Here is a 25,270-nt window from a genome sequence, read left to right as displayed (position 1 = left end):
ACTATTATTTTAATTGACACCACTAATATACATATAATTGCATTTTACATTTCTTTCATTCATTCTTTTATTTACATTTAAATATTCACTATAATAATTTACGTCTGAAGAAAAACAATTTTTTTTTTTAAATTAAATCTAAAAATATCACAAGGCAACACATTGTGATTGTTTATCCATCTAAGACCCAAACTCTTGCATGGCATTCATTTTAAATTTTCTTTTCTAAAAACAAAACTTCTACATTACATTATTATTATTATTGCTATTATTATTTATTTTTAAGTTCATTTATATTTTTGTATTTTTATTGTATTATGTTAAAGTTAGTTTTAGCTCATTTTTAACTCATTTTTGTTGTATTAGTCTTATTTTTTTTTTTATCTTAATTTTCTATCACTTAAACCATACTTTATTATAATCATTAATTTTATTAATTTAATTTTATTCTAATCCTATTTTGTTTATCTATTTTTATATTTTATTTACTGCTATTTTAAAATAATTAAATGTAGCTTTTCATTTCTCTGTCATGTTAATCCCTGTGTTTGTAAATGCTCGGCTATATTATTATATTATCCGAGTCAAAATAAAGGTTGATTGACATCATGTGGGTCCTAAGAAAAATTATGTCCACATATGAGGACTTTAGTTTTATATTTCGATTTATCTTGTGCCTGAACACAGCAGCATTTTTTTTGCATGAGTGAAAAACAAAAGTAAAATAAAAAATAAACATTTACTGCACAGTCAAGTTTTCTTGACACCCCGGGCTGCCAGGTATAGAACACAACAGTATGCAAACAGTGTGCTGTAGCCATGGAAACAGGAGAGTTGGCTATTTTTCTGCTGAACAGGTAATCACTGAGCTTCAGTAAGGTTACCACCACCACCACTACTAGTGTAGTCGAGATGGGTATTTTGAACACTAAAACACTGCCCTCTAGTGGATGCTGTTTAAACACCAAAAAATGAACCACTTCTGACACCAATCTTTACATCTGAACTAGGCCTGGACAATATTTCGATACATCGGTATTTATTGCGATAAGAAAAGTTTCAATATCGGTGAAATCTTTTTTGTGGCATATCGATCTGTATTATTTACAGAATCTATCACAGACGTGTTTTTTTTACCACCTCAAGCAGTTTCACTACATACAATATTCTCCTTATCCTGGTTAAAGCACTTTCTGTTTTGATCTGTTAAATAAATAAGTTTACAAAAGAATAAGAAGCTCTGTCTCTGTTGTAATGTAAAGTTATTTATATTGGTAATATGTATATAAGTTATAGGTTTGTGTTTGACAGACAGGGATGTCATGTTTTTATTTTGCTACATGCAAATAAAAGTGAGCATTGATTTATTCTGATCAATTTTTTTTTCTGAAGTATTATACAGTTTTTGTGAGAGGAGGCTTTAAAGACTTAAATTAAAATTTCAGACAGTAGTGTACAGATTTCCATTGCAGGGATTCTTAGTAGTTTTTCTGAGGCCTTCAAAGTATTTATATCGATATCGAAATTATATTGTATCGACCGAAATTAAGGAATATATCGTGATATAAATTTTAGCCATATCGTCCAGCACTAATCTGATCTAATGATTAAACATCAATATTGCAGGGTGGCCTTAAAAAGTCTTAAATTGGTTTTAAATTTAATTTTTGTCATATAAGGCCTTGAAAAGTCTTATTTTGTCTTAAATTTTTAACCAAAATGTCTTAAATTTAGGGGGGAATAATTCCGTCAGCTATATGTTGAACTTCGGGGGTGGAAATCGGTAGTTAGCCATGCAGTGCGAACCCTCTCATTTCCCATGCGTACGAAATGGTACGCAAATCTAAATACCGGCATGCGTACTACACACGCATAGTGCTGCGTACACATGCTGCGCTGCTATTAAGTATATGTAAAGAGAGAGAGAGAGAGTATAGGACACAGCGAGAGAGAGAGAAACTGAAACATACCCCGCACGCATCTGAAACATAGCAAGAGAGAGATGAATTAAACAGTGATTAAACAACTTCAGACTCATAAGCACAATTTTTAATAACATTTAATATTTTTTTTTTTTTTATTTACTCACTCATATTTAAAATACCTAATACAGATAAGAGCGAATAAATAATACATATATTAAATATAATATACAATAAATATATAAATATACAATATATATATATATTAAATAATAATAATAATAATATTAATAATATATTTAAATAAATATAAAAGTAATAATAATAATAATAATAATTATTATTATTATTCACTCTTATTTGTATAAGGTATTTAAAAATTGTGCTTATTAAAACAGACAAATAATATCTTGCATTTTGAATTTAATTACAATAAAAATGTTTACTGGACCGTGAAAACAAATGCATCACAGAGCTGTTCTAGGGTGCCTGATCACAAAATCAAACAAACATCCTTAGAAAGCGTTTTAGAGAGAAAGTATGAGAACTGAAAGGGTTGAGCGTGAGCTGGAGTGTTTGAATTTTGTTTTGTATAAAGTTTCATTGTGTATACTGTACAGTGAGAAAATTGTAATGTTTGTGTCTCGTATTGTGTGTCTTGTGCATTCACATTTGAAGTTTTCAAGCAGCTAGATTAAACGTAAACAATCAATTGTTTTTTATTTTAACGTGTATGATCTTGCGAGTTGGTCTTAATTTTATTTGGAAAAGGGTATTTAAAAGTCTTAAAATGTCTTTATTTTCACATGGTCAAACCTGTAGACACCCTGATATTGTGTTCTTTAAACCAATCGACACAGTCCTGCAAGTCACCTCTGTAAAGACAGACTTACCTTGAAACACATTTTAATGGACTGCAAACCACTGCACTCAGATAGACTGAGGTTTTTTACTGAACGTGAGATGCCAAATGTGCTTAAAGCCGCAGCACCTGGAAAAATTATGAATTTTTTAAATTTTTTAAATATAACTCAACTTTTATAATTAATTTTAGATAAAATAATGCACAGTTTGAAGATTTGACTTAAATACCGCCGTTAAAATGACCCTAGTGTGTCGGAACGGCGTTAAGAACCTATCTATCTATCTATCTATCTATCTACAGTCCTGCAAAATAGTTTAGTGTCTCGTATAAACCGAACCAAATGCAGCTGTTGTAAAAACATCGTAACTCCAGTTTCTCTTCTTCCACAGGTTACTGCACTACTTCAGAGGTCATCACCACCTGGAGGAGATCATGTACAACGAGAACATGCGGCGCTCCCAGCTAAAGACTCTGTTCGATAAGTTCCGCAGTGTTCTAGTGGTGACCAATCACGAGGACCCGGTCATCTCACTCTTCCAGTCCCCGCCGGAGTGACCCGCTGTGGGCCGGACACACTGCACACCTCCCCCGGACCCTCCACTGCAGAATTCACACTGGATACAGAGATAACACCGAGTGCTGTGCATCACTTACCCTCCCAGTGCTTTAAAGGATTTAGGAATAGTGTTGTTAAATAATTGGACAGGTTCTGCCCAATAAACTGTACATATTTTTTATGTTACATCTGACTCTGTCTCTCAGTTCATGCGTTTTTTGTTTTTAGAAGGTTGAGTATTAAGTTTGTGTATAAATAGAGTATTATTTATGAGTCCTACTGTGTTGTAAGTCTTTGTACGGCTGTAAAACGGGCAGTTACAGTTCTGCACTCGAGCGTCTCCTATTAGGGGATTTGGGACGATCCCTACTGTAATAAATCATCCTTTCATCCAAAAACAAACGAAAAAAAAAACGAAAGAACTAAAGGATAACATGCTGTAATGATCATTCCAGACCTCGCTTCATAACCTGCAGGATCCAGCTGAAGTTAATCACACTTTTTTATCTCTTTAAAACCTTTAAAGATTGGTAACAAGATAAAAACATTCATTATTTATTTAGTGGTGTCAATTGCTTAAACAAAATTCTGTGATTAATCATTATTAAAATCATGATTACCATGAGAAATTAATTTTAATTAATTACTAAAAAAGTAGAAGTATAGAAATTAGAGTTTAATAAAATACTTCTGTAGAAGTTATAAAGAAGTATCAACTCAAGCTTTTTACTCTTTAAGTAAAAGTGTTTAAAAAGTACTGGATTCAAAACTACTTAAAGTATAAAAGTAAAAGAAATTTAAGGGGAAAAAATAAAGCCATTAAGAACAAAAGCTTAGGCCACGCCCACAGAGTCCTATAGTGCACTACTTTGTATTTCTCTACATCCAATCACATCCAATCACAATCAATTGGTAAATGCAATTGGTGTGCATTTATTATTTATCCTACATAGTTGGGATAAGTTGGACCTAAAAAGTACAAAAACTACATTTTTAAATGTAAGTTATCCTTGTGGAATCAGAAGCACCAAATTAGTCCAAAAACTACATTTTAGCTTTCTCCAGAAGTAAAAAAGTTTCATTATTTCAAATTTGATGAGAATTTTAACCTAGCCTATGTTTCTGCCTGGACTGGCTGTAGAAACTTTTGACTGGGATTCCCGTCATCTTGTTGTCAAAGTTGTGTGTAGTGTTGTCATGTGACCACTAGACGGTACGGGCAGTGTCTCCATCTTTTCTTTTAAAAGATTAAGTATCATGATGCAGAGATGCAAAAATGTAACGAGGACGTGGGGACTCAAGGGAATATATATATATATATATATATAATTATAAAGCAGAATTTTCTCAAATGTCGTGAAAGAGAAGATACAGTGTCCAACATGTATGTTTATTAAAAAAGCACTTTAAATTTTTTTAATTAAGTGAATTCTACAGAAAAGTCCTGGTACAGGTAGGCCTGTCTCAATAATTATGTTTTTGATTTATCATACAATATATTTACATATTTACCTCAATATTTTTTAATGATCAAGATATCATTGTATCCACTGTGTTTACTAAGGTTACATTCACACTGCAGGTAAAAGTGGCCCAAATATGATCATTTACATCATTTATGATACAGGTGTGGTAATGTGAACAGCAAACACACACTGACTGTATCTGATATATTCCATTGCCACTTCAATATGTGGTACAGATACGATAGAATCTAATATGTATCCGACTTTCGTGGCTGAATAACAGTATTAAACAGTACTTAAAGTATTTATAACCAAGTTAATTACCATTAAAAAACTCTTTTATTGCAATATTCTATTTTGTAATATTATTTCAAAACATTAAGGCTTTCTCACAGGTGCCTTTTTGTTTAATAACGATTAGAAATTTAACATCCAGTCATGAGGGATCATGAAGGTTTCAGGTGTCCTGCTGTCTGTGTACCTGTCCTGTTCTGAGCGCACCTGTCCGTTACCTGTAGTCTGTTCTCTGCGTCTCTGTTGACGACGCTGACGCAGGTGTTTCTATGCAGGTAGAACCGCAGCGGTTTCGTGGCCCATTCGCCGTGAGAGTCGATTCCGATCCGCGGTGCTGAAACCACCACTCCGGTTCCAGGTGTTCCAGGTGTTTCGGAGTCCTCCAGCCACACCTGGGCGTCGGTGGCCAGGTCACGGCGGTCGAAGCGCCGCTGGATGTCCAGGGCCTGGCAGAGTTTGGACGGGCCGTTACAGAGCTCCCGGTCCCTCAGGGTTTTGGCTCCTTCTCGACGTTTAGCTTCCCGAAGTTTCCTCATGACGTTCTGACCCTGCAGCGGCTCCAGAGCACGCAGCAGCACTGCTGCCCCCTCCCCTAAACAAATTAATCAATATATCAATATATTACATGATCATTAAGTACATGCTGTGAGATTAATCAATCTAAATTAGTGGCATGCATCACTTTTTGCTTAGAAAGTATTTGAAATTGTTAAATTCAAATACTTTTAGCAAAGGAGCAAATAAATGACAGGTGGAGGATAATAATAATAATAATAATAATAATAATAATAATAACAACATCACAGTTTCTCAATTTCTGCAAATAAATGCTCTTAAAGTCTCAAATCTGGAGTACTAATAGAGTCGGGGGTGTTCTAAAACTTCTGACCGGTACTGTAAGGCTGATTAAAGGTTTATTCATATTAAAATGTCTAGTTGTGGTCTCTAGTATGAATGAATGCCATTTGAGCTGTTCTTTGCTCATAAATATTCATACATGCAAACATGTCAGCGAGACGGCCAACAGTTAGAAAGGTTTTAAAATAAAGACATTTTTATACTAATAACAGTCTTTACAAAGTTATATGTTACTTTACAACATGTGTAATAATGCCCTGCTAAGTGCAGTTCAGCCACTGACCTAGACTTAGAGTCTCTGTAAAACACCAAATCCACCGGAGATCCTATTTAAACATATAGTTACACACACAGAGGTGGGTAGTCCAGGTCCAGAAAGTAAAAATCCACCCCAGGGTTTTGTTGGCTGAGCCGCAGCAGAGCCGCCCAGACAGTTGGAACAAACAAAATTCCGGGGTGGATTTTTACTTTTAACTAGTGTAAACAGAACTGTTGTAAACATCTAAACACCTACCTATCTCAATTGTACTTGGCTGGTGGTGTTTTTCCTTCATAGACAAATTTTAACCTTCTTACTGGGTAAAGTATATAAACACTGATGTGTTATTCACACAAATAACACAGGAATGAACTGCATGCTGTTTCTAGCGCTGTTAGTTATCTCCTATCTGATAAGACGGCGTCGCCGCCCGGCTTCAGCTCTGCCCGTGGGCGGTCACGAGCCAAGGTGGGCGGGGCCATGAATACTAATTCACGGGTTGATGTAGACACAGTGCTTTTCCTGATCGACTCGTTTTGTTTTTCTGAACATTTTCTTTTACTAGCTGCTGCAGACAATAAGGAAGATTTTTATCATGTGCAGCATCATAAACAACTCAGAGACCCACCATATTTCACAAAAAGAGGATTTTAGTGAAAGGAGAGGTTTAATGCTGGAGGTGTTCTTAGGTCTCACCCTGGCTGGAGACGTTCATGCACAGGTAAATGCCGTAGATGGGGTAAACGTAGATGGTGCCCGGCTTCATGAACATGGCGACGTTCCTCTCCGTCCTTTTTCCCCCAGCAGAGTGAGACGCCCTGTCCTCTCCACCCAGATACGCCTCCGTCTCCACCACCCGTCCCCTCAGCTCCGTCCCATCAGCCTGTGTGCGCACCAGCACCTAACACACACACACAATTTAACACTTTTTTTATTCTAGTGAATTTCATGTTGTAGCCAGCAGATGGTGCCTCTAACACTAAAACACTAATGCCTTTTTTACCACAATACAAACAGTCCTGAGTCTGTCATTAAAAAACAGATATATTTTTGTTTGTACAATTATTATTCCAGGAATAATTGTGATAAACTATATGAATATAATTTTAAAACCATTTAAAACCATTTCATGCCAATGAGTAAATGATAACAGCATAATAATGCAATTACACCCATTTAAAGAGCAATAAGCTTTAAATTATTAAAGCTTTACATTATTCAGACATGGCAATCGGATTATATATGTTTCTTACATATCTTAAACAAACAAATAATATATATATATATATATATAATAAAGGCTGTTTTTAAACAAAGACATGTGTTTTAAAATCGAATTTTTAAAATCTGCCCAAAACAATGCATTCTGGTTGACATGATGTCACCACACAATAAACCTCAAACATAATAGACAAGGCACGTTTATTTATACAGCACCTTTCATACACAACGGTCATTCAAAGTGCTTTACAAACTAGATAATACAAAGAGAAGTCGAATTAAAAAGCATTTTTTTTAAATAATGAAAACTCTCTATCCCATTATTTCCCTCTGACCTCCTTAAGGCTCTATCTATAGATGTTTTATTTTTAACTTCTATTATTTTTGTACTTAACCTCTTCTATTATTTGCACTTCAATATTGTAAGTCGCTTTGGACAAAAGCGTCTGCCAAATGTAATGTAATGAAAACTTTTGAATGGTACTGTGTACATTAGGGGTGGGCGATATGGCTCTAAAATAATATCACTATATTTTATGTTATTTTTCTGTTATTTGTTCTGGCGATATGACAAAACACTGATTTAAAAACAAAAATATCTCAAGAATACAATTTTTTTTTTAATTATAATTTTATTATTGCATACGATAAGGCATGATATGGCACACCATTAACTGAGATATTAAAATATACAAGAGTTTTGTCAGATTTGTAACAGTAGAAGTCAATGATCCAGAAAATCATGATATCTCCATATATCCAGGATTAAAGTAAAATAAATGATACTGCACAGATAAATAAATAATAAACGATACTTCACTTCCTGTCGGCGGCGCGAGCAGTCGCAGTGGCCACTCCGGAACCAAAACACGGTGCTTTTTTGTTTGTTTTGTTGTAAATAATCCGATCTGAACTCGCAACCATGCAAGAGTTCGCTATGAGAACAACTGGCACCCACATCTACGACCGACAGACCCTCCTAGACCTGCAAAATCACACAAAACTGAACTGAACACCCCACCCCCCCCTTTACACACACAAAGACTGAATTCACCCACACACACACACACACACACAGTCAGCACACAGAGACTGACATGACTTTATTCCTTCAGCAATATTTGCTGCACTCTTAAAAACTATAAACTCTACCTCAGTAACTGCTGTGATTATATATGTTCTATATGTTACAGTATGTCACACATCTCTGCACCTTATCCCCACTATACACTTTATTATACCGTATCGGTACTGCACTGTCCTGTCTTTAAATTGTCTCGTCTTTTGTATTTATTGTATTTATTGTTATTTAGTGTTATAATTTTATAATTTTATGTTGCACTGTCGTCACTCCTGCACTTTATGTTGTCTATTGCTTGTTGTTCTATGTTGCACCATGGTAATTTCATCACACTGTGTACCTGTACTCAGATGTACTGACAATAAAAGCCTCTTGACTCTTGATATAATCTGTTTCTAGTAGAAATATATTGAAAAACTATATAATATCAGTATCATTTAAGTTATTCAAAAATGTTGACGATATTATCGTGTACGATACGATATGGCACACCCCTAGTGTATATAAAATATTTATTTTTAACTATGCAGCGTTTCAGTGCTGTGCTAAGACAGCATGGCCCACGCTTTGACTAATACATGGCTGGCCCTGACATTTTGTACGTGGGTTGTCCAGCATATCAAATCAAATCAAATCAAATTTATTTGTATAGCGCTTTTTACAACAGGTGTTGGCACAAAGCAGCTTTACAGAAACATGATTACAGGACAAAGAATCAGGCAAAACATTACACATAGAAAATACAAAATACAGAACCCCCAGTGAGCGCGGAGGCAAGGAAAAACTCCCTCAGAGCTGCAGGAGGAGGAAGAAACCTTGGGAGGACCAAGACTCACATTAAAGGGGGGACCATCCTACCACTGGTCAAACGGCTTTTAAATTAATTTTAAAAAGTCTTTTATACATCTATATAGGTTTTATATATTCAGGAGTATAATAGCGCCACTAATGGCTTGGATGTAATCTGTAGTGGAGAGTAAGATGGTCGATGAGCAGCTGATCTGTGGTGGTGGTGGAGAAGAGCTGACTTCAGAAACTTCCATCAGTCTGGCTGGACAGGAGACGCGAGAGCCTGAGGGTCCAACATCGGTATCGGGTCAGACAGGTGGGCAGTCAGTAACTCGGAGGAAGGCAGAGAGATGGAATTAGTTTTGACTGGATTTATGCAAAACTGAGAATATTAAAACATTATCAGAGTGTGGCAAATGACTCCGGCAGAACTGAATAAAACAGCCTAACTAAAGGCAGAGAGCCAGAAGGTAACATAGACATGGAGGCACCCTGAAACACCAGCATCCACCCACTCCACCGTCCACAAACCTGAGTGACCGTGTGCAGTGGGAGAACAACAGCACCAGCATCTCAGTTTACCACAATTTCCTCTGTCCATGAACCCCTGAATCTGCAGCCTTATCTAAAGGGAAAAACATTAATTACCAAAAGCTAAACTAAACAAGTAAGTTTTCAGTCTAGACTTAAAGATTGAGACTGTGTCTGAGTCCCGAACATATTCGGGGAGATTATTCCAGAGTTGAGGCGCTTTATAAGAGAAAGCTCTTCCTCCTGCATAGCATAGCAACCTTTAAAACAGGAAGTCTAAACAAAGTCACGTCCTTTTGTGCAGTTTGTGTTCGATGTGTGTGTGTGTGTGTATTGAATGCTTCAGAGTGTAAAAAAACACACAAGTGGCCCCCCCTCCTCTACGCCAGTTAGCTGTGGATGGGCAGGAAGCAGGAATGTATGGTGGTGGTGGGGGAGGGGGCGGTGTGTTGTGTGTTATGTGTTATGTGGTCCGCCCCCAATAATATTTGCCTTCATACTTCTCATTACACGCCCGCTCCGTACAGTTCCGGACACTCGTAAATTACACAAACACACACTTGGGCACGAGGACCGCCCACAGCGGAGGGCATGAGTCACTGAACGATCACTAATTCAGCCTAAAGAGAGTCTAAATGCCTTCCCTGGCACCTGTGTGCCCATTTTACAGCTGTGTAAATGCAACCTGGCACAGCTTGTACCCGTCAGTCGGACCAGAACTCCAGAACTCCTGGCTCTGCATCGATTCATTACAATGAGAGCCTTCTTGTGGCTTTTGGCATCGGCCAGCGGTCTTCAGTCCTGCTCCTGGAGACCTAATGTCTCACAGACGTCATACTACTGTATATGGATATACAGAGTTTGAAATTTTATTTTTGCATGATAAAAAAACAAAAACCCTCACAAAAAGTAAATAGCATAACATAAAGTGCAGGTAGAAGCAAAAAAAATTATATGAGCTTATATAAAGCCTCTACCTGAACAGCATTAAAAATATTATCACGCACATAACTTCAACAAAAACTAATCAAATATCAAATTCCATCAATATATAACACAAAAGCAAAAAATCACATCAATACAAGAAAAACGGTTATGATATTTTAGACATCTATTCTAATGTTTTATACATTTTTTTGTCCAAATGGTTCGAATCATTTCACAATTATGTCCCTCTAAAACTTGCTGAAAATGTATATCTTAAAAATAGAAATATTAGTTTAATATCAGGTAAAAGCTAAATTCATTTTTCTAATCAAATCTGTTTTGGTTTATTTTAAGCTTTTCACACTATCAAAAATCTGTTTATATCCAAGTTACTGCAATTATCTGCATTTATCTCATAATTCAGGTAGTCATGTTAACAGCATGCAAGGTTTAAAATCTTAAAAGCATTATGAAATCTAATAAAAAGAAATGAAGAGTATTTTATTCCAGTATTCCATTTTATTCACTTAACCTGAGTATTCTAGGAAGTCTCAGTCTGTGAATGAGTGAAAACAGACCATATTAGTGAAAATAAGTGAGCAGTACCCACGAGATAGTGTCCAAACACTTTTAAAGCAAAGCTAAAACCGAAGGAGTTGAATAATATTCATCTTCTAGCTGATGTATGATCATATTGTGGCTCGATGTGCAAAAGTTGGGGTTTTACGTGATATTTATGTCACATCTTATTCTGATTCTTGTAAACTCTGCTTTTTCCCCCCTTTATCTGATACCTAAGTTCATGTAAACGCAAATGCATTGCAACGATTACTGACAAGCTACGATGTTTTGCAGCAATCAGTTTAAAAAGTGCAAGTAAACAGAGTGGCCAGAGTGATATAATTAGCCGTTAGCCAGAAAGCTAACATTAGTATAGTTAGACTTGTTGGACCACAGAGTTTTAATAGTTCCTACCCCTATACTGGTACTATATATAACTTTTGATGTAAAGAGAACACAGCATAATTCTGAATCTACACACTTCCAACATCTTCATGACCTTACTGATTGGCTTGAGCAGAAACTAGAGTAATTCATCTTTAAGATCTCATAAAAGCAACCAAACAAACTGTTAATTCTTTCCACAACACAGGAAAGGAAGTGTGGTATAACCACAGCGCAGGGACAATTCTTACCAAAACACCGTCAGACCTCATTTTCACAGATCTTTAGCTTCTAAATATATATTCAACCTCCAGTCATTTCTCCAAGTTCTCACACAGCTCACTTTACAGGTTAGATCCGAAAGGGTAACCGCTGCTCCAGGCTGTTCCCTCAGCTATGCTCCAAATCAACTCCAGCTGATACTCCACTGCTGTCTGTCTGATTGTACCGAAAGCCTGGCTTATCATAACCTTCTAAAGACCTCTAAAGGTGTTCTGAGGCATCTGATACCGAGACTAATGTTACAGCAGGTCCTTTAAAGGAGAACTCCGGTGTTAAATGGACTTTTGTTGTAGTAAAACATGATAAAAAATTCTTACCTTGGTTGAATAGCACACCTCCGCTCTCCCCAGCTTTCCGAGATCCAGTAATGTTGTGCTTTTTGCCCAGCAGGCTTTACAACGGGTTATTCGGGGCATATTTTGCCCCAGTAAATCGCTTTTTACACCGTTATCCAGCTCAAAGTACACTTAAAACCATGCATTAATATCTTTAAAAGTGCACAAGAAGCTTATTAAAAACACTATTTACTGTATCATTAATACATCTCTGCTGTTTGTAATGAACCAAACCATGTAAAAACTGGGTAAAAATTGGTAAAGTTGTGATTATTAGAGGTCTATGTATATACGTATGTCATTATCAGTACAAAGATGGCGGCATCCGGAGATTTACCTGCACTATGGAATGTAAACAGTAGCTTTTAGTAAACTTCTTGTGCAGTTTTAAAAGTTAATAATGCCTCGTTTTAAATGTCAGGGCTCTCCGGATTCGACCAAGGGGGTGTGGAGCTACTCTGAGCCTGGGTAACGGTGTAAAAAGTGATTTATTGGGGCAAATTATGCCCCGAAGCGGCCGTTGTAAAAAGTGCTGGGCAAAAATCACAAAATTACTGGATCTCAGAAAGCTGCAGGAGAGCGGAGGTGTGCTATTCAACAAAGATAGTAATCTTTATCATGGTTTACTACAACAACGGTAAAGTTAACACACCAAACGAGCCATCAGAATAAGCTGTTTGGCACTGGCAGGAAGGATTTGGCATTTTTTTTTCATTGGCACAACCCACATACTAAGCTCATGTCCGTCACTATTGTAACTCCATTTAAAAGAGAAATTAACAGATTTTTAGATATATTGCCAGGAAGCATTATGACACCAGAAAAGGCATACCAAACACACATTTCCTTATATTTTTGGCTATGTTTAGTTTACCAATTTAGTGAAATTAAAAACTTGGATGACCAACTTTTTAACAACTTGAATCCAGCTACCAGCTGAATTTTGTCTTGAGCTGTAATTTAGCAGGGAATTAAGTTAACTTTATTTGCTTACAGATTACTACTAAAAAACATTAGGTTTTATGGTAGAATTGACATTGATGTGTGATCATATTGCTTCTTGATGTGCAAAGAAAGCCACAGAGATTAAGTTTTACTTGATGTTTATGTTACATCTTATTCTTACAAACATCATGTTTTTTGCTAAATCAGGTTACAAAGTAAAAATCAGATTATTACCTGATTTTCATGTAAACTCAAATGCATTGCAATGATCTACAATGTTCTGCAGATATCAGATTATGAAGTGCAAGTAAGTGGAGTGGCCAGAGTGATATAATTAGCTGTTAGCCAGAAAACTAATGTAAGTGTAGTTAGACTTGCTGGACCACATATATTAAATAGTTCCTACCCCTATAGTGATATTAATTTATGATATAAAGATAACACAGCATAATTCTGACTCTACACACTCCTACACAATCCAGCTACCAGTATAATCTGGTTTTGAGCTGTTATTTAGCAGAAAATAGTATTTATTCGCTTATTTGTTTAGAAATTACTACTACAAAACATTAGGTTTTATTGAATGAATTGAAATTGTGCTCTAGAATGTTGTAAAACCTGTTATATGATTAATTTAAACTTTTTTATTATTTCTTGACTTCACACTTAGAACCTAAACAGGGTTGCTTAGACTTGTGAAGTCAGACCCATTATCTGGGTTTATCTGTGTTTATCTGGGTGACTGGACCTCACCTTCCCCAGAAAGGCTCGGGCTAAATCCACACACGGCTGGTTGAAGAAGGTAAAGCCCAGCCGGCCTCCAGGTTCTGGTCCAGTTTTGGGTCCAGTTTCGGCTGCAGGTTCGGGTTTAATGGGGAAATACACACTCCGGAGCTCCTCCCGGTCCGTCCCCGCGATTCTGCCGCTCTCCTCCGGGCGGGTCTGCTGCAGCGCCCGCCTGGGTTCTGGTTCTGACGGTTCTGAAACTGGGTCAGGGGAGAGGAGCTTTCTCTTGCGGGCTGGCATCGCTCACAGATCAGGGTTCTGCCCGGTAACCGGGCCGCTCCGTGTGGATCTGTGTTTTACCCGGACTGCAGTTAGTTAGCTTCTGCTGCTAAAAACACACAGCCGTGTGCTAATGCTAACTGAGTTAGCTTAGCTGGATATTTAGCTTTTCACAGTTAACCTAGTTAACTACCTACTTCAGTTAGCTAGTTCGTTTTCCTATGTTACCAGAGTTAGCCTAGCTAGCTAGTTAGCTTGCCCCAGTTACTTCAGTTAGCTTAGCTAGCTAGCTTACTTAGCCCAAGTACTTAAATTAGCTTAGCTAGTTAGCTCACTTACACCAGTTACTTCAGTTAGATTAACTAGCTAGCTCACTTACCCCAATTACTTCAAATAGCTTAGCTAGTTAGCTCACTTGCCCCGGTTATCTCAAGTAGCTTAGCTAGTTAGCTCATTTACCCTATTTAATTCAGTTAGCTAGCTAGCTCACTTAAAAAAGATACTTAAGTTGGCTAGCTCACTTACCTAGTTCGTTTTCCCCAGTTACTTAAATTAGCCTAGCTAGCTAGCTCACTTACACCAGTTACTTTCATTAGCTTAGTTCACTTACCATAGCTACTTTAATAAGCTTAGCTATCTAGCTCACTTACCCCAGTTACTTCAATTAGCTTAGCTAGCTAGCTCGGCTACCCCAGTTACTTCAATTAGGTTATCTTACTTACCATAGCTATTTCAATTAGCTTAGCTAGCTAGCTCACTTACCCCAGTTACTTCAATTAGCTTAGCTAGCTAGCTCGGCTACCCCAGTTACTTCAATTAGGTTATCTTACTTACCATAGCTATTTCAATTAGCTTAGCTAGCTAGCTCGCTTACCCCATTAACTTCAATAGCTTAGCTCACTTACCACAGTTACTGCGGTTAGCTTAGATAGCTAACCTATTTACCTTGTTTGTTTTCCTCAGTTATTTTAATTAGTTTAGCTAGCTAATTTACGTACCTTAGTTCCTTACCTTAGCTAGCTCACCCGTACCTTAGCTAGCTCACCTTCCCTTAGCTAGCTCACCTACCCCAATTACTTTAATTAGCTTAGATAGCGTGCTCACTTAACAAAGATACTTAAGCTATGTTAGTTGGCTAGCTCACTTACCTAGTTCGTTTTCCCCAGTTACTTAAATTAGCCTAGCTAGCTTAGCTCACTTACCATAGCTACTTTCATTAGCTTAGCTCACTTACCATAGCTACTTCAATTAGCTTAGCTAGCTAGCTCGGCTACCCCATTTACTTCAAATAGCTTAGCTAGTTATCTCATTTACCCTATTTAATTCAGTTAGTTTTTTTCTGAGCTAGCTCATTTTCCTCAAGTTACTTTAGTTATTTTAGCTAGCTAGCTCACTTACCCAGTTACTTCAATTAGCTTAGCTAGCTAGCTAGCTCACTTACCCCAGTTACTTCAGTTATCTTAGTTAGCTAGCTCTTTTACCCCAGTTACCTTAGTTATCATAGCTAGCTACCTAGCTCACTTTTCCCAGTTACTTAAATTAGCTTAGCTAGCAAGCTTACTTACCCCAGTTACTTCAGTTATCTTAGTTAGCTAGCCCTCTTACCCCAGTTACTTCAGTTAGCGTAGTTAACTAGCTCAATTATCCCAGTTACTTAAATTAGCTTAGCTAGCAAGCTTACTTACCCCAGTTACTTCAGTTATCTTAGTTAGCTAGCTCAATTATCCCAGTTACTTCAGTTAGCTTAGCAAGCTTACTAACCATGGTTACTTCAGTTATCTACTTCAGTGTAGTTAGCTATCTAGAGTTAGTTAGTTTTGCACACTTATACAGTTAGGGCGGCTAACTTAGCTAGCATCGTAACTGTACAAATTATGTATATTTTGTGTGTAAGTTGCACATAGTATCTGTTTTAAACAACAGCTTCTGCATATTCCCTAAAAAAACAATTTAGCTCTAATTTCACTGAAGCTACATTGGACACTCACATGATTATTAGTGATTTGTCAGTCATAAGTTTTATTGTACCTCAATACAACACAAAACCCCACTGCAGTTCAACAATTCATACCGTACAAGACCTCAATAACTATTTTTGTTTGGACAATACATTGTTCCAGAATATTGTGATGAATATTGTCATTGATGATTAGGATTATTCTCACAATTCAAAGTCAGCTCTGTAAGGAAAACATAGGGGTCAATATTAAGGTCATTTTCATATACTGATAAGAGAAATCAATGTAATTATTAATCAATGTGTTATAATACAGGATTATGTCCCATGATTATAACTAATGTCTCTCAGCGGTAAGAAAGTGTTAACTGTAAAAAAAATAATAAAAATAACTGCATCTTCCATTAAAACAGATACAGCTTAACATAAATCCAGTATAAAGAAAGAAGATTTTTTACTTTTCTTAAGAAATTAGTGAAGATGTTGTGAACTATTCTGGAGAACAATGCTCCATGACTACACAAAAGAATTCCCTCATGCTCCTGGGGACCATTATGAGAAACTGTTGAACAATGAAGCACAAAACGAAGCATGTTTTGGCCACAGATGCCATTGTATTTGAAGTGGTTAGAATAAAGGTGATTTTATTGTAATTTTGAGGTCAGAATAATACTTGTTATCCTGACCAACTTACATCAAACAAGCAAGATGTTGGGAATGCAATGCAACTCTTGCAGTACTATGAAAGATACTGAAAAATAGTGTCATTTTAAAATGTGTATTTTAGATCTTGTTCTGGGAATTTCGTCAATTCTTTCTTCTAGTTTTAGTTCTAGTTCCTAGTTCTTAGTAGTTCTGTAAATTTCTTGGGTCATATTGCTGCTCTGCTCTTTTGAGGTCTATTTGCAGGTTTTTAATGAAGTCAATATCTTTGTGATACTCCTCTGACTTAGTAGAGCTGAGTATTTTTGTTTTTGATTTATTTTTTGTTAGTTTTTTATCTTTAATAGACTTTTGTAAACATGCCCTGCAGTCATTCTCCTTGTTACCAGTATTTCCCTATTCCCAATTTTGTCAGTACTGTACTTCCTGGAAAGAAGCTCTAATCACCTGTCCTCTGTGCCTGGCTTGATAGTAGATGAGTGGTGCGCACTAATTAGTGAACATCACGGAAAGCTGTTTGCATGCATGCTGAGCCAATTGGACATGCCTGGTGGTCTGTGGTTTAGCAAATCGTGGAGTGTATGTGTGCGTGTGCATGCGTATGTATTTAGCAAATGAGTTTAGGTAATTCCTTACCCACCTCTTTAATTAGTCCACATTATCTACGTTCGCATGTCTCGTTTGTAGCAGAGCTACACATCAGCTAAAGGCCTACTCACCGGACATGCTTGGACAAGCTGGGGCTGACTAGGGCCCTAACCGAGCAGCCCTCGCTGCAGTAGGCCCTGCCAGTCTGTCATCAGTCGCAGTAGCTTCTACTTCTAAACACCTGGCTCAGTGCCCCTGCCAGCTGTTCCCAGAGGACCCCAGCACCAGGAAAGTTTAGCGTGAGTGAGGAACAAAGAGTTAAGGCAGGGGAAAGCCTGTCTCATGCCCCCCAAGAGGCTCTATTGAAGCCCTTCCAAAGTCTTTGAAGTTGGCTGGCAATATGTTGTTGTTGAGCGTCGAGGGGCGAAAAGCTGCCTCTATATCTGAGGTCGCTGCTTTTAGAACCGTCGCTTGTGTTTTTCACCTTTCTGCGCCCTGAACACAGATAATACTTTAAAGGATGGCAGTAATCTCATGTGGTTTACTCGTCGCAGTCATGCTGTGGGTTTAATCGTACAACAGTAGTGCATACAAACAAGACAGACGAGACAAGAGCATTTATGCACAAGACACAAGAGTACAAGAGTATTTTCCCATGTACTGCAGGTACGTTAGGTACTCTAGGTCCTCTTGGTTTGTGGTCCCTTCGCTAGCTCGTTTTCAAGTTACTTCAATTACTTTAGTTAGCTTAGCTAGCTAGCTCATGTACCCCCGTTACTTCAATTAGTTTAGCTTGCTAGCTCACTTACCTCAGTTAATTTAGTTAGCTTCCCCTGACTAGCCTGTTTGCCTTTAAGTTACTTCAGTTAGCTTAGTTACCTAGCTCACTTACCCAAGTTACTTCTGTTATTTCAGCTAGCTAGTAGGGCTGTGCCATACTGAAAAATTTGATGTCGATCCAATACCGATACTTTTTACAACTATTAACTACTTTTGTGTAGGGGAGACAAATGCTTTGAATGCATCATCAAAATGCAAATTTGAATGAATACTTGAATGTTCATGATTATTTAACTATTTTGCAATTATTTTGTATTTGTAGTATTTGATGATAAAACACAGGACAAAGTTTTAGGCGAATAAAAATGCTTTTATCCAATAACTCAGAAATCTCCCTTTTGGGGTGGTAATCTGCATTTGCAATGACCAAACTCAAGATTTGTTTATTTTCCCAATGTTCCTTTGACAGTTAACATAAAATATTTAGCCATATTCAGTGTTGTGCGTGAACGAGTTCAAAAGAATGGGTTCATTGAACACACTCATTTTTTCGTGAACGTTACTGAACACATTTTTTAATAAAGAACTTGAACGTGAATTAGTTCACATTATGTGTCATGAACAGCAGACATCACTGTAAATGAACGTTGGCTAGAGAGCGCGAGAGAGAGAGAGAGAGAGAGAGAGACCGACGACGAGAGCGGAGGGCGAGAGAGATACAGAGAGAGAGAGACCGACAACGAGAGCAGAGCGCGAGAGAGAGAGAGATACAGAGAGAGAGAGGAGCAAAGACGCAGAGAGCACAGAGCGCGAGGGCGAGAGAGAGAAGTGTGAGAGAAAGTACGGAGGCGTATTGCTGCCACTTATGAGAAAAAAATAAATCTTCAACATGTCGTTATAACGAGAAACTATCTCGTTTTTACGAGTTATTATGTCATTAAAGGACATACTATGTCGTAATTATGAAATAAACATCTCGTAATTATGAGAAAGTATCTCGTTTTTATTAGTTATTATGTCGTTAAAACGACATACTATGTCGTAAATATGAAATAAACATCTCGTAATTATGAGAAAGTATCTCGTTTTTATGAGTTATTATGTCGTTAAAACGACATAGTATGTCGTAATTATGAGAAGGTTTCTCGTTTTTACGAGTTATTATGTCATTAAAACGACATACTATTTTGTAATTATGAAATAAACATCTCGTAATTATGAGAAACTATCTCGTTTTTATGAGTTAGTATGTCGTTAAAACGACATACTATGTCCTAATTATGAAATCAATATCTCGTAATTATAAGAAGGTTTATGTGTGTGTACCACCGCACTACAGCGTTTCTCCGACTAAATGTCGCGGTTAACTGAATTAATACAATTCTACTTTGCACTTGGCTTAAATCACAAGGAAATCTTATTGTCACTGAGCGGCATTGATGGCATTTCCTTAAGCATTCGAACACTGCGAAGGATTCTGAAGTCTCTGCGTTTATACAGGCGTAAGAATAAATCAGACCTTTTAGACATTGCTCTTTTCCTAACCGAGCATCTTGAACGACACGGAAAGCTTCATGGATACAAACTACAGCATCTTAAATGTCTACAAGCTGGGTATGTTGTCTCGCAAGACACAGTCAGACATTTATTAAAAGTTTTGGATCCAAGGGGAGTGGAGCTGAGACGCCGAAATCGCCTTCGTCGCAGGTTGTACAGGAATCCAGGTCCTAACTTTACTTGGCATGTGGACTCCTATGATAAACTGAAACCATACGGTATCTGCATCAACGGCGCTATCGATGGCTTTTCACGAATGGTCATTTGGCTCCATGCCTACAAAACTAACAGCAATCCGAAGGTAATTGCCAGTTATTTTATCAACGAAGTTGAACAGAGAATGGGAACCCCGACTAAAATTCGTACGGACTTAGGAACAGAGAACTGCACAATGGAACAAATGCAGAGGTTTCTTCGATATGAAGGTGAGGATCAACATGCAAGAGACTGTTACATTTATGGTTCCAGCAACCATAATCAGCGAATAGAAAGCTGGTGGGGATTCATGCGGAAACAGCACGCCCAAGACTGGATGAACCGTTTCCAGAAGCTGAAAGATTTGGACTGCTTTACTGGCGACTTCCTCGACAAACAGTTAATACTGTTTACTTGTCTTAATATCATCGAGGTGAGCATCTATTAAATGTTGTACTGTATGTGTATTTTTTAACTCATTTTTAAAAGCACACCTAAATGTTGTTTTTTTATGTAGGAAGAGCTGCAGCAACTAGTGCACCTATGGAATACCCACAATATTCGACCCAGCAGGAATGCAGTGGCACCACATGGACGTCCGTTTATAATGTACACTCTACCGCAACTTTTTGGGGCAAGAGATTACCTGAAACGTGTCTCCCAACAAGCTGTTGATGTTTGCAGAGAAGAATGCCAAGAGAGAGGTCCTTACCCATGTGATGAGACAGTCTTCGCGTTGTCTTCCCATCTCATGGCAGAACACCATCTACACCCACCCACCACACCTGCTGAAGCAACTGAATTGTACTTGTTTTTAAGGAATTGCATACTTAATTACATATAGATAAGCAGTCGCACGCCCTCTACAGCTTAAACCCAAGATGTTTGCTGATTTTGTGCTCTAGTGCCATCCTAAGTATCCCACTGTATTATTAAAGGTAAAGTGATTTTACTTTACTGTTAGTAGCAGCCAATTGAAATATTTGAACAAACATTGATATTTCATCTGAAAATGTAACCTTCTTGTAAACCTAAACATCTGAGGTTTACAGTAACATAAGATATAGCACAGTAAATTAATTTAATGTATCAACAGTGACAAAACCATATATAGTTTCACTTTGTGAGTATCTGAACAATGTTTTGCAATGATGTAAAAGATTAATAAATGATTCAATATACAGGGACATAATTATGAAAACCGTCTGTTTAATAAAATACATGTTTACATTCAACAAAAGGGCCTTCTTAAAATGTTTTACCCTTCTCAGAAAGTGCCTATTAACTGCATTTGCATGGAAGAACTAACAGTGTGATTGACTGTTACAGGCCTTAGTCCTGTGTAACAAAATCTATTCTCTAAGTGAACATCACTGAGCTTTTCTAACAATGACAGTCTGTTAGCATTTGTTGCATCCTTTTTTTGACTTTCCATGCAGAAGCGTCTTGTGGCAATCCTATCCCCATAGACAGGAATATACACGGCTAAGCTTTCATCATTCAGCTCTCCAATAATCGTTGCGTCTACCTGTAAAACAGAAATTCATAAGTCAGTATTTTACCCTAAGGTATGGATTTGTTAGAAGGTAGTAACATGCAGGTATTAATATGAAGGTAGTAATAAGTCTTTGACCAAACAACAAAAGTCTTCATTGTGTTATTACTGTTAACACCCTTATTTTTCATAAAGGTTTTGGTCAGTTTTATATTTATAAATGTTTTCCGTAATGCAATGTACATATTGAATTATGTTGTATTTTGGTACTGATTTTACCAGTGTGCAAAAAAAATCCTGCTTAAAAGAGAAATTCTGCTAGTTCTCTGCATATCTTAAAGAAGCAATTGAGACAAGAGTTTTTGAGTGGGTGTGAGAAACTTTGTATGTGAACCCTTTAATTATGCAAAAATTGTGTAAGTAGAATTTTCCTGCTTTTACCTTGAAAATGCACCTCTTATATTATTAGACTGGTAAATTTCTATTTGTATTTTAGTTCGGGTTTTCGACCAAGGAACTTACAATAAATTCCGGTCACGAATAAAGGGAATAAACATGTTACTGATGAAGGATGACTGTCTGTGTGTTACTGCAGTAAGCATTTAAGGTGGAATGGTAATTCGAATAAGAAGCTGGTGAAAATACAAGCCGTTATTTGTTTTTTTGGTATTATATTCCAAAATGAAAAAAGACATAATGATTTTTTTCTGATTTTGATTCTCATTCTTGAGAATCAAAATCAGAAAAAAATCATTATTTCTTTTTTCATTTTGGAATATAATACCAAAAAACCTGAACTAAAATACAGCAGAAACCCCGGTAGAGTTTAGATTCTCTGCCCAAGTCCGACATGATTACCCGAGCCGAACTCGGGCCGGGTCAGGCCGAGATTTTCCCTTTAGTTTCCTCGGACTCAGGTCGGGCTCAAGAAAACGGTCTGTGGCGTAGGCGTCTGTTTTTTAATGCTTTTTTTTTATATTTAATTTTATATAGAATCACAATATAGCAAATAAACAAATCAAACAGTTAGAATGTTATAATCACGCAGCTCTATAACTCTTTAGTTGTTCTTAATAAACATTTTTATTAAATAAAAGGTAAATGCTTCTTCAGTGTGCTAATGTTAATGAACATTATTCTAAACAGATTTCGCTCATTTAAACAGCCGGAAAATGTTTTAAAAAGATCAGTTTTAATGCTCTACTAAAAAATGTGGGCTTTAAATCGGGCTCGATTTAAATTATCTAATGAGCTTGTGAACCTTCTGCCCGAGCCCGACCCGAAATGCACTTAAAACTAAAAATATTATTTGAAAGGGAGAATTATAAAATACACTTAAAACTAAAAATATTATTTGAAAGGGAGAATTATGAAATACACTTAAAACTAAAAATATTATTTGAAAGGGAGAATTATGAAATAGACTTAAAACGAAATATAATTATAAAACAGTAGGGGTGTAACAATACATATTTTTAAAGCTTTTTAAAAACATTTTCGGCTGTTTAAATGAGCAAAATCTGTTTAGAATTATGTTAATTTACACTGCAACACTAAAGAGGCATATACCTATAATTTAAGAACAATGTTTATTAAGAACAGCTACACACAGCGCTGCAAGTTTCACATATTTTCATAATTTCCTCCTCTTTTTCAGTGTGAAAATTAGGTTAATACTGTAGAAAAAATCTGTAAAAATGAAAAATTCCGTTGAAATTCAGGCGAAGGATATCCCATTAAGCACATTGAATTAGTTTTATTTTGTTATTTTGAACGACAACCCGTGTTCTTTACATTTTAATTCATTTTAATATATTTTCTCTGGTTCTTATGTATATTAGTATTCTGATTGTGTTTTAAATTATGTTAGTTATTGTTATGTTGCCCTTTGTTGCACAATTTGCCCTTTTACTTTTTATTTAAATAGAAGTATACTTTTTTAGTTACTGATTATGCACATTGATTTTGTCTTGCTGCTGTAACAAGTCAATTTCCCCTTTGGGGGATCAATAAAGTCTTATCTTATCTATAGATACTCTTTATTAATTTACATAAGCAAAGTATACTCTTCAATTATTATCTTGACACATGCACATTTTTGTTTCTTTACTTTAAACGTCAATTTTAGCCAGTATCATTAGTGTTCTACTGCCTCCCCAAGCAAAGCAGTGTAGAACCGGGGCTGTACATATGGCGATACACACTCCCGCGTACATACACACTACACTAAGGTAAACTAGTTAGTTGCATCCCGTTACTGCTAGCCTGGGGTGCGTTTCCCGTACAACGACGGAGCCTAGCATTGAACTAACGTGGTACGATGCATCGTTAAACTAACTAACATCTGAAGTACGACCGTTTCCCGAAACCATCGTACTTTGTTGGTACCACAGAAGTCTGAACTATGTTGGTCTGAACCACCGTGGTCTTAACTAAGGTGTTTCCAGACGTGTTCGGCCAGACTTTCCCAGCAGGAATCTTGCAAAACTCACAATCTATTAAAATATGATGTCAAAATATGTAAGTAATGTATAATTTAGGCTATTTATATTGTAATTATCACCACAACATGAACGGAACAACAATATTAATAAAATAACAATGAACTGCAAGTAAAATCCACACAATAATTGCTATATATTCATTATTCATTGTAACAGCGTTACTTAAAAAAAACATACACATATTTGTTATTGCTATATTATTTTTTAATAAATATATCACCATTCTGAATTAGTCTTATTAATATGAGACCTGAGAAATGTGTGTTACTGAGTGGTTCAGCAGAGCGCTTACGACGGTGCAGCGGGCGGTTTTCTTACGAATTGTTTAACCCATCAGCGCCCATGCGTGGAAACGTTAATTTATTTATTATTTTTATGGTAATTCTGTTCTTCTTGAGTGCTTTAAACAACCAGAAACCGCTTGCCATTATTTGCCATTATTAAATGCGTAAATGACAGTTGATAATAATGAAAGTAATAATAAGTGGCATGAAATTTAAGCAATAGAAAAGCGTTATAATCACCCCTAATAACTCTAAACTGTCTCCTGATATTTTGATTCAGGCTTTCCAAATATCCTACCTAAAGCATGTTTAAATATGGGGCTTTTCTAGCAATTTTATATTTAAATATGCACTAGAGTAGTATGGTTTGACAGGGTAGGAAAACTCGACAGAACACCGGATGGAAGCCTAGTTCGAATCCCAGTCGTGGTTTTGTTCTCTTAAAATTTTTTTCATAATGGCAATTAATGTTCTTATTTTTAAAAATATCTATTAATGTAGCCTATATATTTCTACTTATATCCTGTGATATATATTATTTAACAAAGACTAATTGATAACATTTGTATAGGCCTAGAAACACACACGTTGTATTGGCTAAATGATACATTTTCTTTATTCACACTCTGTCTGGCCCTGTTACCTGCAGAGGATAATTAGGTAAATCAAAACACCTGCTTATTACATGTCTCTATAATTTTTACTTTATTTTAAGACACTTTTTACTTATTTTTTTCTAGGTATGAATATATTATATATAAGACACATTCTTGCCTACTGTATGGATATATTTGTTTCACTGGGTACAAACAATGCAAATATACCCTCAAAGGTCCTTAGGGTACAGTTGTTTACATTAAAGCCATTTTAGAGTATTACCCCAGTGACAGTTTGGTACCCTTATTCAGAGAGTGCATATAGCACAGTGGGTTTGAAAAATAATTATTAACTAATTCATAAATGTTC

At 36.5% G+C, this 25,270-nt stretch overlaps 2 protein-coding genes across 4 annotated transcripts in view; one reads left to right on the top strand and one right to left on the bottom strand.

The window, feature by feature from the left end:
• Positions 1–3,529, top strand: part of nprl3 (NPR3-like, GATOR1 complex subunit) — a 31,103-nt gene extending 27,574 nt beyond the window's left edge. For all 3 annotated transcript variants that reach the window (XM_022667160.2, XM_022667161.2, XM_022667162.2), the window contains one exon: positions 3,177–3,529. In XM_022667160.2, the coding sequence (XP_022522881.2) occupies positions 3,177–3,342 (166 nt within the window). In that variant the 3' untranslated portion in view covers positions 3,343–3,529. The remainder of the gene's footprint in view (positions 1–3,176) is intronic.
• Positions 3,530–4,719: 1,190 nt separating this feature from the next.
• mpg (N-methylpurine DNA glycosylase) lies at positions 4,720–15,263 on the bottom strand. The gene is made up of 3 exons (XM_007238201.4): positions 14,030–15,263; positions 6,917–7,121; positions 4,720–5,695 (listed from the first exon to the last, which is right to left on the bottom strand). The coding sequence occupies exons 1-3, from the start codon at positions 14,300–14,302 to the stop codon at positions 5,256–5,258; spliced, it is 918 nt and encodes a 305-aa protein (XP_007238263.3). The 5' UTR covers positions 14,303–15,263; the 3' UTR covers positions 4,720–5,255.
• Between the last annotated feature and the right edge of the window lie 10,007 nt (positions 15,264–25,270).

Source organism: Astyanax mexicanus, chromosome 3 (assembly GCF_023375975.1).
Source record: "Astyanax mexicanus isolate ESR-SI-001 chromosome 3, AstMex3_surface, whole genome shotgun sequence".
Classification (NCBI taxonomy): Eukaryota; Metazoa; Chordata; class Actinopteri; order Characiformes; family Acestrorhamphidae; genus Astyanax; species Astyanax mexicanus.
The sequence above is the reverse complement of the archived record's forward strand: the minus strand, read 5'-3'. Positions and strand labels throughout refer to the sequence as shown.

What these genes read in the sequence shown, in the direction of transcription:
- mpg (XM_007238201.4), bottom strand. Translation starts at nt 14,302, where the DNA reads ATGCCAGCCCGCAAGAGAAAGCTCCTCTCCCCTGACCCAGTTTCAGAA. An exon ending in CCCGAGCCTTTCTGGGGAAG is followed by an intron (nt 7,122 to 14,029) that starts GTGAGGTCCAGT and finishes TGTGTGTGTTAG; the next exon opens with GTGCTGGTGCGCACACAGGC. An exon ending in CATGAACGTCTCCAGCCAGG is followed by an intron (nt 5,696 to 6,916) that starts GTGAGACCTAAG and finishes TAATTTGTTTAG; the next exon opens with GGGAGGGGGCAGCAGTGCTG.